This window comes from Canis lupus, chromosome 18, assembly GCF_003254725.2.
Source record: "Canis lupus dingo isolate Sandy chromosome 18, ASM325472v2, whole genome shotgun sequence".
Classification (NCBI taxonomy): Eukaryota; Metazoa; Chordata; class Mammalia; order Carnivora; family Canidae; genus Canis; species Canis lupus.
This window is the reverse complement of record NC_064260.1, coordinates 45,212,692-45,228,573: the sequence shown is the minus strand read 5'-3', so window position 1 is coordinate 45,228,573 and position 15,882 is coordinate 45,212,692. Positions and strand designations below refer to the sequence as shown.

At 47.8% G+C, this 15,882-nt stretch overlaps 1 protein-coding gene and 1 non-coding gene across 5 annotated transcripts in view; both read right to left on the bottom strand.

The window, feature by feature from the left end:
* The window catches only part of AP2A2 (adaptor related protein complex 2 subunit alpha 2), a 96,017-nt gene that overhangs the window by 32,659 nt on the left and 47,476 nt on the right, over nt 1-15,882 (bottom strand). For all 4 annotated transcript variants that reach the window (XM_025451911.3, XM_025451912.3, XM_025451909.3 and 1 more), the window contains 3 exons: nt 15,305-15,373; nt 3,003-3,145; nt 985-1,178 (listed from right to left, as the gene is read on the bottom strand). In XM_025451911.3, coding sequence (XP_025307696.1) covers nt 985-1,178; nt 3,003-3,145; nt 15,305-15,373 — 406 coding nt within the window. The remainder of the gene's footprint in view (nt 1-984; nt 1,179-3,002; nt 3,146-15,304; nt 15,374-15,882) is intronic.
* On the bottom strand, nt 9,888-10,018 carry LOC112663766 (U6atac minor spliceosomal RNA). Its single transcript, XR_003139361.1, has one exon. It is a non-coding gene; the product is annotated as a U6atac minor spliceosomal RNA (small nuclear RNA).

Below are 15,882 nucleotides of genomic sequence, written 5' to 3'. Positions count from 1 at the left end.
AACTCGTCCAGAGCTGCCTGCTCTCTCGTGTGGCCTCTCTCCAAATTAAAGGGGGTTAGTTTCTAAGAATTCTCAGGATTTGGGTGTTTGGCCTTTTCTTTGGTAATGCTCTTGAGAAAGGGCAGGAAAGGACCCTGTGCTACACCATAGGATAACTGCATTCCCTTCTTCAATGGTTGAAGGTTGTAGTTGGTTGTAGTTGGCAGGATTCCTCTATTTTTTTCTTTTTTTAAAAGATCTTATTTATTTATTCATGAGAGACACAGACAGAGAGGCAGAGGGATAAGCAGGCTCCCTGCGGGGAGCCCGATGTGGGACTTGATCTCAGGACCCCAGGATCATGCCCTGAGCCAAAGGTAGATGCTCAACCACTGAGCCACCCAGGCTCCCAGGATTCTTCTTCCATCTACCTTTTTTGTTTTTTTTTTAAAGATTTTTATTTATTGGGCAGCCCCATTGGCTCAGCGGTTTAGCATCACCTTCGGCCCAGGGCGTGATCCTGAAGACCCAAGATCGAGTCCCACGTCGGACTCCCTGCATGGAGCCTGCTTCTCCCTCTGCCTGTGTCTCTGCCTCCCTCTCTCTCACTCTGTGTCTCTCATGAATAAATAAATACATAATTTACAAAAAAATAAAAATAAAACAATAAAGATTTTATTTATTTATTCATGACAGTCACAGAGAGAGGCAGAGACACAGGCAGAGGGAGAAGCAGGGTCCATGCAGGGAGCCCAACGCGGCACTCAATCCCGGGTCTCTAGGATCACGCCCTGGGCTGAAGGCGGCACTAAACTGCTGAGCCACCAGGGCTGCCCTCTTTCATCTACTTTAAAACCCAGTGGTACTGGGGGAGCAAAGGTATGAGCAGATGTCACCAGGTACCTAGACATACAATTCTCCCACTATCTAAGACAAGCAGATTAACTCATCCTATAAATTCTTTAAGTAGGTACATGTCTGACTTACTTCACAGGAAAAACATACCCAGCTACAAGGATTTTTGGAATCTCCCCAGCGAAGGCCTCGGCCATCTCTCGGCTGCCCACGTTGGCGATGCAGTGCAGGGCCAGGCCCATGAAGGTGGGGTTCCGACTGGCCAGGTCATTCTTGATGGCATTGTTGATGAGCCGGATGAGCTCACTGTTGGAGTTCACCAGCACAGAGATGAAGAGGTAGCCCTGGGTTCCAGAGACAAGAGGACAGAGAGCTCATGACAATGAGGGACAACCATGCACACACATCCAGCCTTTAATCAGCCTCCCAAGGCCTCCAGTCTGCCCTGTATTCTGCAGGAGGAATCATGTCAGAGGGTTCCTCAAACACTGATGAAAACACCAGTTCTGTTAAAGAAGCAAAGTGTCTGCTTCCAGCTCTGCCAGGAGACAACCGTGTGGGACACACCTAAGAAGCACTTAGCCAGGTGTCCCCATGGTCCCCACCCCCAGCACTTGTCCCATTCACCTATCCATGGCAGTGTGTCTGAGCAACCTGGACTCACCACTGCCCCAAATGGGGTAGAAAGGACCCTGACTGGAAGGCCCTAAGAAACTACAGTGATCGGATGCCTGGGTGGCTAAGTGGTTGAGCGTCTGCCTTCAGCCCAGGGTGTGATCCTGTGGTCCTGGGATTGAGTCCCACATCGGGCTCCCTGTAAGCCTGCTTCTCCCTCTGCCTATGTCTCTGCCTTTCTCTGTTTCTCTCATGAATAAATTTTAAAAAATCTTAAAAAAAAAAAAAAAAAAAAAAAAACCTACAGCAAGTTCCAGAAACCCTGCTGACTGTGACTTTACCCTCTTTCTATTTTCCTTAGCTTCCCCTCACCACTGGCCAAACTCCCGCCCTGAGTCACCCCCTGTCTACACCCTGGCCTTCCTGGACTCATCTCATCCCTGACCACACAGGTGTAACTCCTACACAGCTTCCTATTGTATGTCTACCCACATCTTCACATCCGTTCCAGTCACTGCTATCCCCTCTTCAGCTCTGCACTCCATGCACATGCCCCTGGCTGGGTGTTACCTGCTCTGTCTGCCTCTGCAGACAAGGTTAACTCCTCCTCCTCCTGTGCCCACTCAGGCCCCAGAGAGCACCAAGGGCCTCCTTCCCTGGGCACTGGCTGCAGCTATAATTCTCTATCCATGGGCTGGAGGATGCCATCTCCCCATCAGAAAAGAGCAGGGGCCACGTCTGCTTCTGGTCACGGTGTCCCCAGCGCACCCAGCATACTGCTCGGGCCATGGCAGACATTCAAATTCTAATGGGTAAATACCAATACTTTACAAAATTCCTCGGGGATATAGAGTATTCCTTTTACTTGTAAGTTAAATTTTTGGACAGAGGAAACACTGCAGAAAACATAAAAGTATCATTCCTCCCAGAGGCCATAGGACTAGAGTTACAAAGCTTGAGAGGGTTTCAGGTACCCAGGCACCAGTACCATCTAGGAAGGCAAGGGCACACCCATCTGTGGCTCCATCTCTTAAACCAGGTGGCTGTGGTGCCCTTGTCAGAAACAGAAAGTCAGGGGGGGTCCTGAATGGCTCAGTGGTTGAGCGTCTGCCTTCACCTCAGGTCGTAGTCCCAGGGTCCTGGGATCAAGTCCCACATCGGGCTCCCCACAGGGAACCTGCTTCTCCTTCTGCCTTTGTCTGCCTCTCTCTCTCTGTATCTCTCATGAATAAACAAAATCTTTAAAAAAAGAAAAAAGAAAGAAAGAAAGAAACAAACAAACAGAAAATCGTACAAGAAGCCACCAGGTGAACCAGGCATTGCGGGGAAGGAAACAGGCAGGCCCAAGACACCCATCACATCCAACCTGGGTCTCGTGGGCATCCAGCTGGACCCACAGCAAATTCTCAGGCAGCAGGGAAGGTGTACAAGAAGGACAAGGAAAGAAATAGCCACCTTATCAGAGGAGCCTTATCAGTCCTTCCATGGGCAGGGCTGCATCCTGGAGGAGGGGGAGGCCCCCCCTGAGCCCTCCACCCCCTCACAACACTCACGATCTGCTTCTCCGTGTATCTGTTGGAGCTCAGCAGGTTCACGGCCTCCATGTGCCCAAAGTCAATGTCATGACCCAGGAGGAAGATGAAGAGCAACTTGCAGACGTACTTTTTTTTACTATAGCCATCAAGAGCCTTGTCACCTGGAGAAGAGGTGGGGGAGGCGGGGAGAGCAGAGAAGCCTTCAGACACATGGCACAGCTATGCTGAGTGTAAATGACATTTCTAGACCAGGCGGTACACATCAGAATCCAAAGGTTTGGCCTCCCTTAAAAAATAGAAGCCAGAATCCCTAGAAGCAAGAGTTCTGCCCTCCCAGGGCAGCCCAGGCACGCCAGGCCCCAAGGGCCTCCCTCAGACCTACCATAGCCCCGCCAGGGCCCCTGGAGCCAGCCCCAATTTACTAGATGATCCCCTTTTCACTTCAGTTTTAGGACAAATCACCCACCCATGGAAATCACACACAAGAAGACCAGAGGAGTGGCACCTGGGGGACTCGGTTGAGCGTCTCACTGTTGGTTTCAGCTCAGGTCGTGATCTCAGGGGGATGTGATCTCAAGGTCCTGGGATCAAGTCCTATGTCGGGGCTCTGTGCTCAGCATGGAGTCTGCTTGTCCCTCTCCCTTTGCTCCTCCCCCCAGCACCCATGCTCTCTCTTTCTCTAAAATAAATAAAATCTTTAAAAAAAAAAAAAAAAAAAGGACCAGAGAGACCCATGTCTTCATCCTCATCACAGCACAACTGAGCCCCTCACTAGAGATCATAACAAGGTAGGTTCAAGACACATCACTGGAAGAATGTAAAATGCTACATTCTGCCATTTTAGGTATCAGAAGTCTTTATTTCGCCTGACAAGTATACAGTGTTCCTTAGACTCAACCATTAGCTGCAGAGGTCACAACCAGAGGAGTGGTCATCTCACTGAGCTGGGTCTCCCAATGACACTGTTGCCATATTACGAAGGACCCACATGGGACACGAGTGGGCCGGACGGGACTTGGGAGAGATGGGAAGACAAGGACAGAAATGGTCATCCCTGGGGAAAGGTCAGGAGACCTGTGCTCTGTGGACGAGCAGTGGCTGACCCCAAAGGGTGATTCCCAGGATGACAATCCAGTGTCAGCCAACCAGCTGGTCACCTCACCTTGACAAGTTCTGAGAAATCTTCCTTTTCACCAAAAAACATAATGACTAAAAATAAAGGGGCCAAAGCCTGGTTCCCCCACCACCATCCTCTACTCACTCACCCACTCCATGCACCTGGGGAGCCCAGCTCTGTCACTTCCTGGCTAGGACACATCCCCATGTGCTGTGGGAGAGCATCTGAAAGTGCAGGGCATGCAGCTCAAGGCAAACTGTAGCAGTCTCCCATCTCCTCCCCACCCAGTCATCTTTCAAGAACCAGCCTGGATTCCATCACCTTCTGAAAGCCTCCTTTGACAACCAAGCCCAAAGTACGACCCTATCTCCTCTCACCTCCTGGAGACTGATCCCTGCTACTGAGAGCACATCTTAAAGGAAAACACAGCAGTGTCAGGCTTAGTCAAACTGAGCTCAATGGAGACAGCCATGGAAGTACTGGCGGGGGGGGGGGGGGGGGGGGGGGCTCCTTCCCTAAAGCACCTTGACTGCTTTCTGTTCCTGCAGGACCGGGGACACCGGGTCCTTCCTCCAGCGTTCTCTGATGCTGGGACTTTGAGGCTGAGCCCACAAGAAAGGAAGGGTCAACACTCAGGCAAGAACACTCAGGCATCTCTCAGCCCCGAGGCCGCTGTGACAGACGGGGAATGTTAATACCCAGAATGCAGTTTGCGAGACTCACAAGATACTGCAGAGGGCTGCAGACCAACCTGAGTCCCAGCCCAGAGGGAAGTCAACAGCCACCCCACCAGAAGCCAGAGTACCCAAACAAGCTACATCTCCAGTGAGAAGGTGGCAAAGGGAACCTGCACCCCCAAAGAGCACCAGCAGGGAGATCTGCCTATTTGTGCCATAACTCAGTGCAATCGGTAAAGAAATGACAGCCCCAAGAACATGGGGCCCATGCTCTGCCTCCACACCTCTCCCAGTTGCCCACCCTCGTGCAGCCCCACCTCCTTTTAGGGGCTACTCACCTACTCAAGAGTGACCCATAGGGAAGCTTTCCCTTTGTACTGATCACCCTAACCCTGGGGCCTGCCATGGAGAACTGTGCCGATGGGCAGGCTTCCCCAAGCCTGGCCACCATGGGAAGTACTGTCACTTCCAAGACTCATGCTGGAGTCTGGCTGGAGGGGTTCCTGCAGAGCTTCATAGGGTCTGGGAAGCTCTGGCTACAAGGTTCACAGTGACTCCAGTGCTTTCTCTGGCAAGTTTCAACCCAGTAGCCTTCCTACCAGGAGCCAGCTACAAGGGACCAGGTCACCTCTGGGCTCGAGAGTGACATATAGCACCCTGTGCCTCAAGTGTCACAGGCAAGGAGGGAGATGCCAAGTGCTCCAAGTGAAGGCACCTGCACTTTAGTCTCAGTGAGAGGCGTTGAAAACAAAGAGCTTTGCCCACTCCACAGCCCAGATGCTTCCGTACTTACCAGCTCCATCAGCATTCATGCAGCCCCTCAGGACTCAAACCCAGGCACATAGTATGTCAGAAACCCCTCCGTGTGTGTGAGGAGCTTGGCATCCTGATGGTAGAGGGCCATCCGAGGGACATGTCTGCAGATGGGACCCTGCCGCAGTTTGAGATGAGAACAGGAGGAGCTCTGAGGACTCACAATGACCTCTTGGCCCTACCCTGCCCACAAGCTGTATGCAGCCCTCTCAGTGTGACCTCAGTGTCCACACCAGTATACACATTCTCTCTACAGCCTGCACAAGGAGAGTCACCACTCTCCGTGCTCCCAGGAGCCTGCACCCTGGCCTGGCCAAACCAGCTGACTTCTCTGCTCCCCTGGGAGCTGAGCTAGCCCCTCGCTCCAAGGAGGGGGCCTCCCAACCTGTCCTCCTGGGGTCTCTCTTTCAGCCCAAGGGGCTACACTACCTCCTCAGGCCTTGCAGTCACACTGAACAGAGCTCAGGAATTCCCCACAGTGATCGTTCCTCTAACCCACCATGGTTCCACTCTCCCAACCAGACCGGACTAAGATGGTCCTCAAAATGTTGGTTTCAGGGACGCCTGCCTCCAGCTCAGGTCATGATCCCAGAATCCAGGATTGAGTCCTGCATCGGGCTCCCTGCATGAAGCCTGCTTCTCTCTCTGCCTGTATCTCTGCCTCTCTCTCAGTCTGTGTCTCTCATGAATAAATAAATAAATCTTAAAAAAAAAAAATGTTGGTTTCATCGTGGGCTAGAACTGTGTTTTTATTTCAATAATTCTGAACTGTGAAATTGTACCTCTCCTGCCTGAAAGGGGATGGCTCATGTCCTCACTTGCTGAGAAGATCAGAGAAGAGAGGAGGCAGGAAAGCAGGCCATCACTGCACCACATCCTGACTGAAGATCAGGATCCAGTCTGCACCCCTGGGACCTCCATCTTCTCTAGAGCCCCCTCCTCAGTGGGCCAATATGGCAATTAAGCAGGACACCACACAGGGGACTTAGCAGCGCCCGAGACAAAGGGAGAGTGCAACAGAAGTTGATAAGAACCGTTTATCACTGACTCTTTAGAAGCATGCTGATTTCAAAACATGAACCATGGGAAAAAAAGCTTCTGATCAGAAAAACTAAAACCTGGTATTTCCATAACAAGATATTAAGCTAAAAGACTGGAAAGTGAGTTAGTGACCACTGCATCCAGGCACACAGACACACAAGCTCCCTCTTTCACCAGTGCTGCGGCTGGAGGGAAAACAGGCAGGCACCCCGGTGTGCCCACCATCTGGGTCACAGTCAGGGCAGTCCTGCAGAACCACAAGGCTGCTCCCCGGCACCTGACCCTCCTGCCACATCCCAGCACCAATTATCTGATAACACCCACTCAGTCACTCATGCTTCTGAAGGCCCATCCCGTCTCTTTCAACAATGACAATGGTGAAAATTTGTCCAAGATAACCACTCTTCAGGGACAGGGGAAATGCAGCCAGCCCAATGTCAGAAAGCTTTACCTACGACCTCAGCCTGACATAAATCTGTTATTTGTGCCTTAAGAATAGGACCCTTTTGCTAAACACAGACCTGGCCTGGGGGCCATCACATAAAGTAGGGAACGGTCTCCTTACCCATTGTGATGTCTGAACACGGCCACCAGGGGCCGACTGATCTTGCCCAGAAAGATGTTCTCACCTGACAAGTAGGATGCCAGCAAGAACTGGCACGGCTACAGGCAGAACCTTCTGTCACTAAGGCAATGCACGGAGTCCCCAGTAACCAGATTCTTCTGGACAGTTTTCAAGCTATGATCTTTGTCCACCCTTTCTCTCACAGAGATTGGTGCTCAACAGGTATTTTCTTATGTTCAAAGAGGTAAAAAGGATATAATACCAAGGATGGACACAGAACTTCCTTGCTTTGCACCGTGATGACATACTTCCCTTGCCCCCCATGCCATTCTGTCCACCTCCTCTGTGAACTGTCTTAGAAATGCTCACACCAGAAAATCCACTCTTCCTCTCCAGATCCCCAGAGACCCGAGGCATTTCTTTCACTCTCTCTGATGCTTATCGATTTTAGTTGCTTTAAAAAAAAGGGGGGAGATGCAAATTAAATCCACAACAAGGTACCACCACACCCTGACCACAATAACTAAGCCTTCTGAGACAACCATACCAGGTACAGCGAGAATGTGGAAGAACCAAGACTGTTCACACACGGCACACCAGAGCACAACACACATAGCCACTCTGGAGAATGGTGTGGTGGCTTCTCACAGCATGAGACCTACACCTTCCACGTGCCCAGGTAGTGTGTGCCCAGGGAGTGCTCACCACAGCTCTGCCTCTCATAGGCACTGGGCACCAGCTGAATGTCCACCCCTGGGCAAGCCCACATGCTATGCAAGAAGTACATCCTGATGCACTGCAGAGGCAGCGTGAGCGCACCGGGGCTGCACTGCGCTCAGGTGAAGACAGCAGCTGTGAGAGACCTCACACCGTACACTTCCTTTCACATGACTTTTCCAGATACAGCAAAGCCATGGTGACAGAAAGTGGGCCTATGGCTGCTGAGGACTAAGGAAGGTGGCTGAGAGCGAAGGGACACGAGAACATTCAAGGTGCGGGAAATGTCGTTTGATTCGTGTTGGTGGCTGCCAAAATACATACGTCTTCCAAAATTCAAAGTGCACACTTAAGATGAGTAAATTTTATTGTGAATAAATATCACATAAAGCCAATTTTTAAAACATTATCATCAAATACATCAAGAAGAAAAGTACAAAAGATGACAGAACACTGGCAAAGCACTGGGCACTGGTGCAGTCGGCCCTGTTGTGAGCCAGTGTGACACACCCCTCCCAGTGAGCTTTCACACTTCCTCCATCAAAAGCTGTGGTTTATTTAAGTCTCTCTACACCTACAATAACCTAAATTCTTCATGGAAATTTCTTTATTCACCTGTGCACCCCTAGAACTTAGTGGACACACCATGGTCATTCAAGTTAGCATATACTGTGGTAAACTCCTGCAGACAGCGATAAGCAATCATCATGTCTGTAAACTCTAACACAGCAGCTGTTTTCCAATGGTTTCAAGACACAGTGTGCTGATTAATGTCATAATAACTACCTCATTCCACCCCAAGACTCAGTGGCTTACATGACAAGCACTGACATCTTGCTAATGAGTCTTGGCAGAGGTGGCCTCCAGCCACAAGCAGAATCTAGGTCTGAGCAGGGTGCCTCTCCTTCTCTTAGCACAGCAGCACCTGAAGCATGTTCTTCTCATGGAGACGATGGGAAGACCTCGAAGAGGTGAGTGGAAACGAGCTTAGGTTTGAAGGTGGCGCAGACACCGTCTACATCCCACAGGCCACAGGACCCTCTCTCAATGAAAGAACTCACCCACCAGTAAAGGCATCGGCTCTAGCTCTCTCAATGGCAAGGTTTGGGATTATAGATGCAACTTTCTCGTGTTCCTGGGATTGTCATGTTTTATCACTTTTCATCTGTTTATCGTCAATTTTACTTCAATGTGTATTTGCAACTCCACAATACATTTTTGTGCACAACAATCATGTACATTTCTCTATGTATCTGCCACTCCTTCTCTTTTCTTTTTTTTAACATTTTATTTATTTATTCACACGAGACAGAGACAGAGAGAGAGAGGCAGAGACATAGGCAGAGAGAGAAGCAGGCTCCATGCAGGGAGCCCGATGTGGGACTCGATCCCAGGACTCTATGATCATGCCCTGGGCCGAAGGCAGATGCTCAACCGCTGAGCCACCCAGGCGTCCCCACTCTATCTCTTTTCTGCCACATTCTGACCTCTCCTCTGGGATTATTTGTTTCTGGCCCGAAGTACAGCCTTTAGAATTTCCTTTTCCTCATGGGAAACTCTCCATTTTTGTCTGAAAAAGTTGCATTTTAGCTTTATTCTTAAAGACACTCTTGCTGGCTACAGTCTCCAGCTGGTTGTTCTCCAGCACATCACAAGTCTGGCACTCTGCTGTGTGCGCAGCCAGCTGTCAGCATGGCACATCCCCCCACCTGGCTACTCTCAGGGCCCTCTGTCTCTGGATTCCCGCATTCCACGGTAACGTGTCTACACGCACGTTTCACTCACTTAAGCTGTGTGCTGAGCCTGCATTTTGGTAAGTTTCATGCATTCTTTTTTTTTTTTTTTAAAGATACACAAATTAATTACAATTTTGAAGATATTTAACAATTTATTGAAGTCAGAAAAACAAAGTCTCAATATATAAAATCTAGAAAGGTCAAACTAGGAATTCGATTTCAAAGGATTTAGAAAAAAAAAGAAAAAGGTTAGATGCTACGAAGGAGGTGGCAATTCCTTAATCCCTTACTGGTGTGCATGCTGTCAGGTCCAAGGGCCTCTTCCATCCTTGTCAAGGGGAACACTGACCTTCTCTCCTCCTGTACACATGATCTCATGTGATCTAAAAGCTGTCATATCCTCCCTCCTTTCCTTCTGGGATGCCAGTTACACCTTTCAGAGTCTTCCACCACACCCCTCTGTCTCTCACAGGAGATTTGTCTTTCAAATCTCCTTAGACATTGGGGAGATCTTGCACAAGTCCCAGGGCTAGGGATGCCTCCCAGGGAATCAGAAGTGATATCTATCCAGTTTAAAAAAAAAAAAAAAGGCAGTCATCTCCCATAGTTTCCCTTTACCAACTGCTTCAAGGGGCAAACCTCGGCCGCAGATATCCAAAGCCGTATACAACGTGACCACAAAGTTTGATTCTAGATTTATTTTCCACCAGCTCCCCATATGAACCTTACATCACACTCATGCTTATATCCTGCTGCCTGAACACACCCCCGTCCTCTTACCTCTGGAATTCCTATCCTCCTCCATTTCAACTACTCCACCTGTTGAAATCCCAAATTGCTTCCAAACCAGGCCAGAGCAAATAAATCACTTTCTGTGTTTCAATCTTTACTATGAAACTAAAGCCTGCTTCTCCCTCTGCCTGTGTTTCTGCCCCTGTGTGTGTGTGTGTCTCATGAATAAATAAAATCTTTAAAAAAAAATGGTAGACCTACTTTTTTACTATGATCTGAATTTGGTATCGGAGGTTTAAAATAATTCTGTCTCTGCCATCTCTGCTGATTGTTGCTCATGCTGTCCTGATTGTGCCTGGTCATCTGTAACTGTATGCTTGACGTTGTATGTGAGAAATCAATTCTTCTAGGAATCATGTGCACCTACAATGATAATACCATCCTCCAGAGGGTCATTTCCTTCCTTTAAGCCAGTGTAAAGTCTGAGGGTCTCAGGTTCTGTGGGGCACCCAGGTGTCCAAAGCCCCACTGTACATCTGTCACAGGGCTGAATCACTTCCAGTCCACTGTTGCCCTAGAGCATTGCCTCTGAAAGTCTCAGTGTAAAGTAGAAGACATCTCTACTCTGGCGGGCTCTGGGCTTTGATCTTTCTCTTAGATCAGGGTTGCTCAACTTCAGCACTTTGACATCTTAGGCCAGGTCATTCTTGGGCAGGGGCAGGCTATCCCATGCATGGCAGGATAATTAGTAGCCTCCCTGACCTCCACCCACTAGATGGCAGCAGCGCACCCCCTCCCCCTCCCAGTTGTGACAGAACTCTAGATGTGGCCAAATGTCCCCTGGACAGCAAAACCACACTGACAGGTAATCATCCCTCCTGCCTCTCAAGGAATCCTCCTTGTTTCTTGTCACTCTATGAGGCTTTCAAGATTTTTTAACATTGTGTCTCTTTCTGTTTTCAGGAAAAGGTGTGGCTGAAGTCTGCACTGTCCAACTTGGCAGTGGTAGCCACATGTGGCTGCTGAGCACCTGAAGCCTAGCTAGTCTGAACTGAGTGTGCCCTAAATGTACAATACATACCAGATTTCAAAGACTTGGCATGAAAAAGATGGAAGATATCTCTGTATGGAAAGAGAGAACTTTTTCTATTGACTACATGTTGCAATGATAATATTTTAGACATAAGAGATTAAATAAAATACATTAAAAATCAGTTTTTTTAAAGTTTTTTTTGTATTTTTTAGTAATCTCTACACCCAACATGGGTCTCAAACTCACAACCCCAAGATCAAGAGTCACACACTCTTCTGACTGAGCCAGCCAGGCACCCCTAAAATTAGTTTCATCTGCTTCTTTCTACTTTTTTTTTCTATTTTTTTTTTAATGTGGCTCCTAGGAAATTTAGAATTATGTGTGTGTCTGCATTAGTGACTTGCATTCTATTTCTCCTGGATAGCACAGACCTAAATTATGTAATCTGCCATAACTGGAAGCACAAGCCCCCGGGGCACATTTCTGAGGACAAAGGGTAGGTTTTCTCTTATCTGTTACTAGTCAGAGCATACACATACTCAATGCCAACTGGTTAAGAGATAAGAAGGAACCTCTTTCCCTATCTAGGACAGCTCAGCATAGGCAGGCATGAAGACAGAAGAAATAACAGAAGTCTTGTTTGCCCAAAAACACTTCTATAGACAGTCTGAAGATTTACTATCCAATGGGCCATGAACTGTTTTTTAATAACAATACGATTTATGCTTATTCAGCAGTCACTTTCTATGAAGCAATTTTTATATATTCCCATACAAAGATATAATTAGTGCAGCAGACATGGATGCTCCCTTAAGGATTGGAACTGTCGAGAGTGTGGTTGGCTGACAGGGTAGCTCTGTCAGGGACTGCCTTCCTTGGCTTCAAGCCACAGCTGAGCAAGGGGGTGATACAAGGGCCCAGCCATTCCCACCAATGCCAGACATCTCTAATAGGCAATCTTCACCCCAAAGCTCCCTAATGGGCCAGTGGCAATCTGAGCAGACCAGCATTTCCCTGCAGCACCTCCTCTGCCTTCACAACTCCTCTGGCCTCCATGCCCATCTCAAAGTCGGCTTCATAGAAAACCCAGCCCGAGATGATCATCAACATCCCACTTCACAGTTGAGAAAAGACATAGAGAAGGGTAAGGAAGGTGACAAGGTAGTACAGCTAGTAAGCATCACAGCAGGGACATATCTGCAGGGAGTCAGGGCACCCTTCCTCTTAACTACCATTTAACAGTCCCTGTAAGAAGTAATGAAACTTATAAACCCTTCACCAGAGAAGATACACAGATGGCAAACGAGCACACAAAAAGATGTTCTACAGGGGATCCCTGGGTGGCTCAGCGGTTTAGCGCCTGCCTTTGGCCCAGGGCACGATCCTGGAGTCCTAGGATCAAGTCCCATGTTGGGCTCCTGGCATGGAGCCTGCTTCTCCCTCTGCCTGTGTCTGTGTCTCTGCCTCTCTCTCTCTCTCTCTCTCTCATGAATGAATGAATGAAATAAATAAATAAATAAATAAATAAATAAATAAATCTTTTTAAAAGATGCTCTACATCACATGTCATCAGGGATGTTGTATTGTTAAAACAACAATAAGTGGGACACCTGGGTGGCTCAGCAGTTGGGCATCTGCCTTCAGCTCAGGGCATGATCCCCGTGTCCCGGGATCGAGTCCCACATCAGGCTCCCTGCATGGAGACTGCTTTCCCTCTGCCTATTGTCTCTGCCTCTCTCTCTCTATCTCTCATGAATAAATAAAATCTTTAATAAATAAATAAACAAATAAATAAATAAAACAGTAAGAGTCCTCTCCTCTCAGATAGATAAAATCTTTAAAATAGTGAGATCCCTCTGTGCACCTGCTGAAAGGGTCCAAATCCAGAACACTGGCAAGGACAAGGAACAACACAAATGCTCATTTCTGTGGCTGGTGGGGACGCAGAGTGGGCCAGCCACTCTGGGACATGGTCTGGCGGCCTCTTATAAAATGACACATACCATTACCTCCCAATCCAGTGGTCATGCTCCCTGGTATTTACCAAAGGAGCTGAAAGCTTATGTCCACACAGAACCTGCCCCTGGGATGTTCATGGCAGCTTTATTTAGTTCTAGCAATGACATTCTTAACTGACCAAACTTGAAAGTAACCGAGATATCCTTCAGTAGGTGGACAGATGATACACTGTGGCCCATCCAGACACTGGACTGTTAGCCTGTGATCAAGAGAAATGAGCTGTGAAGTCATGGAAAGACATGGAAAAACCTTCAAGGCCTGAGTGGAGGATGGCTGTCTGAAAAGACCATGCACTGTGCGATTCCAATTCTGTGACATTCTGGAAAAGGCAAAACTATGGAGACAGTAAAAAGATGACTGGTTGCCAGAGGTGGGGTAGAAGGAACAGCTAAACAGGCAGACCACAAAAGATTTTTTGGGCAGTGATACTACTCTGCATGATACTATGACAGTGGATACATATCATCACACATTTGTCCAAAACCACAGAATGCACACCACCAAGAGTGACTCCTAACATCAACTGGACTTTGGGTGATAGAGGTGTCCATGTAGGTTCATCGAATGCAGCAAATATACCACCCTGGTGAGGATATCAACAATGGGGGGCTGTGCATGTGTGGGGTCAGAGGTATACAGGAAGTCTCTGTACCTTCTTCTCAATTTTGGTGGAACCTAAAACTGCTCTAAAAAAAATCTTGATAAAAAAAATTTAAGCAATGAAAGTTATAGACTCCCCCACCCCATATATCTACATACATATTCACGTACGTTTGTGTATACGAAAAAGCAAACCGTGAATTTTCACATACAATTTCAGAAGTTTCACAGACCTCCTAAAAGTTCCTTAGGCCCAGCTAAAAACATGAAAACATAATACATAAACATAATTCCCTAGGGCTCAACAGGGAAATACTCAAATTCCACTAGTTTTTGCATCACTTGGTAACAAGATATCCATTCTCAAGTCCTAAAAAACCATCCATTCCTAAGAATTCTGCCTTCCACCCATCCCTGCAGCTCCTGGGTTCAGTCCTAGCTCTCTATTCCATTCATTGATTCCGGGCAACCTCAGCCTCTCTCATGGCTATCTGCTCAGAGGCTTGAACCAGATCTCAAACCTGGAAAAATTAAAAGCTTAAAATGGAGTCTTCACGGATTAACCAGCCTTTCACAGATATATCCTCAAGAATGAAAACCCACACTTAAGTTTTTCACAACAGGGATGCTCAGGAAACTAAGCTCCCTACAAACTGACCTCCAGACAGGCAGCCTACCTGAGTGGAGTGGGCCATGTGATACATTCTGCATTCACAAAGCCAAACATGCTTCAATATGGGAAGTGCTTAATCACTTTATAATACTTGAAACAAATAACAAGTGACTTCAGGCAGAGTGTTTCTTTGAGATTCATACTTTTAGCCAGCTCAGGGGAAAGGCTGGGTCCTGGGAGGGAGCACTCAACCGGATCAATTCTACACGAGCTGTCAAACTCAAGAGCAACCATTGGTTTGACTTCAAGTAGGGGATCCTGGGGGGCACAGTCGGTTGAGCATCTGACTCTTGATTTTGGCTCAGGTCATGATCTCCGGATCATGGGATCCAGCCCCTCCTCTGGTCCTGCACTCAGCGGGGACTCTGAGATTCTCTCTCCCTCTCACGCTCATTCACTCACTCATGCTCACTCTCTCACACAAATAAATAAATAAAACCTTTAAACACATTTTAACTCTAACAGCGCCAAGAGAGTAATGGTGCTAACTTAGAACTTCGGTTTGAATGGGAAGAATTAATATGGCATTAGGAAACTAGTCCCTGCTGTATAAAATTTACAAAAGCCCATTTCACGAAAAAGACTGAATGCACTTACCTTTAAATTTTGATCTAATGTTTGCCAGTTCTTTGTTTATTCTCTTTATTTCTGCTTCTTTACTTTTACCTAAAAAAACAAGAACACAAATGCATTCTTAACTGATTTCTGAGCAAATGTCTGTCCCCTGATAAGACCAATACATCAGAATCACTGCTTTTAGGAGTCAAGGAAAGAAGTGATCAGCCAACAGCCAAAACCAGTAGGGAGGTGGCTGGGACAGAAGCCGGGGGCCCTGACACAGGCCCTCCCCAAGTCAAAACAGGGCAAGTCCATAAGCACCACACAGGAAAGCAGCCACTCTAAAAAGGGAGGGGATCTACAACGCCATTTTTTAATTTTATTTATTTACTTATTTTATTCATGACAGAGAGAGAGACAGAGAAAGAGAGAGAGAGAGAGAGGCAGAGACACAGGCAGAGGGAGAAACAGGCTCCATGCCGAGAGCCCGATGCAGAACTCGATGCCGGGACTCCAGGATCATGCCCTGGGCCAAAGGCAGGCGCCAAACCGCTGAGCCACCCAGGGATCCCCTACAATGCCATTTTTAATTTTTAATTAATCCTACCTTTTGCCAC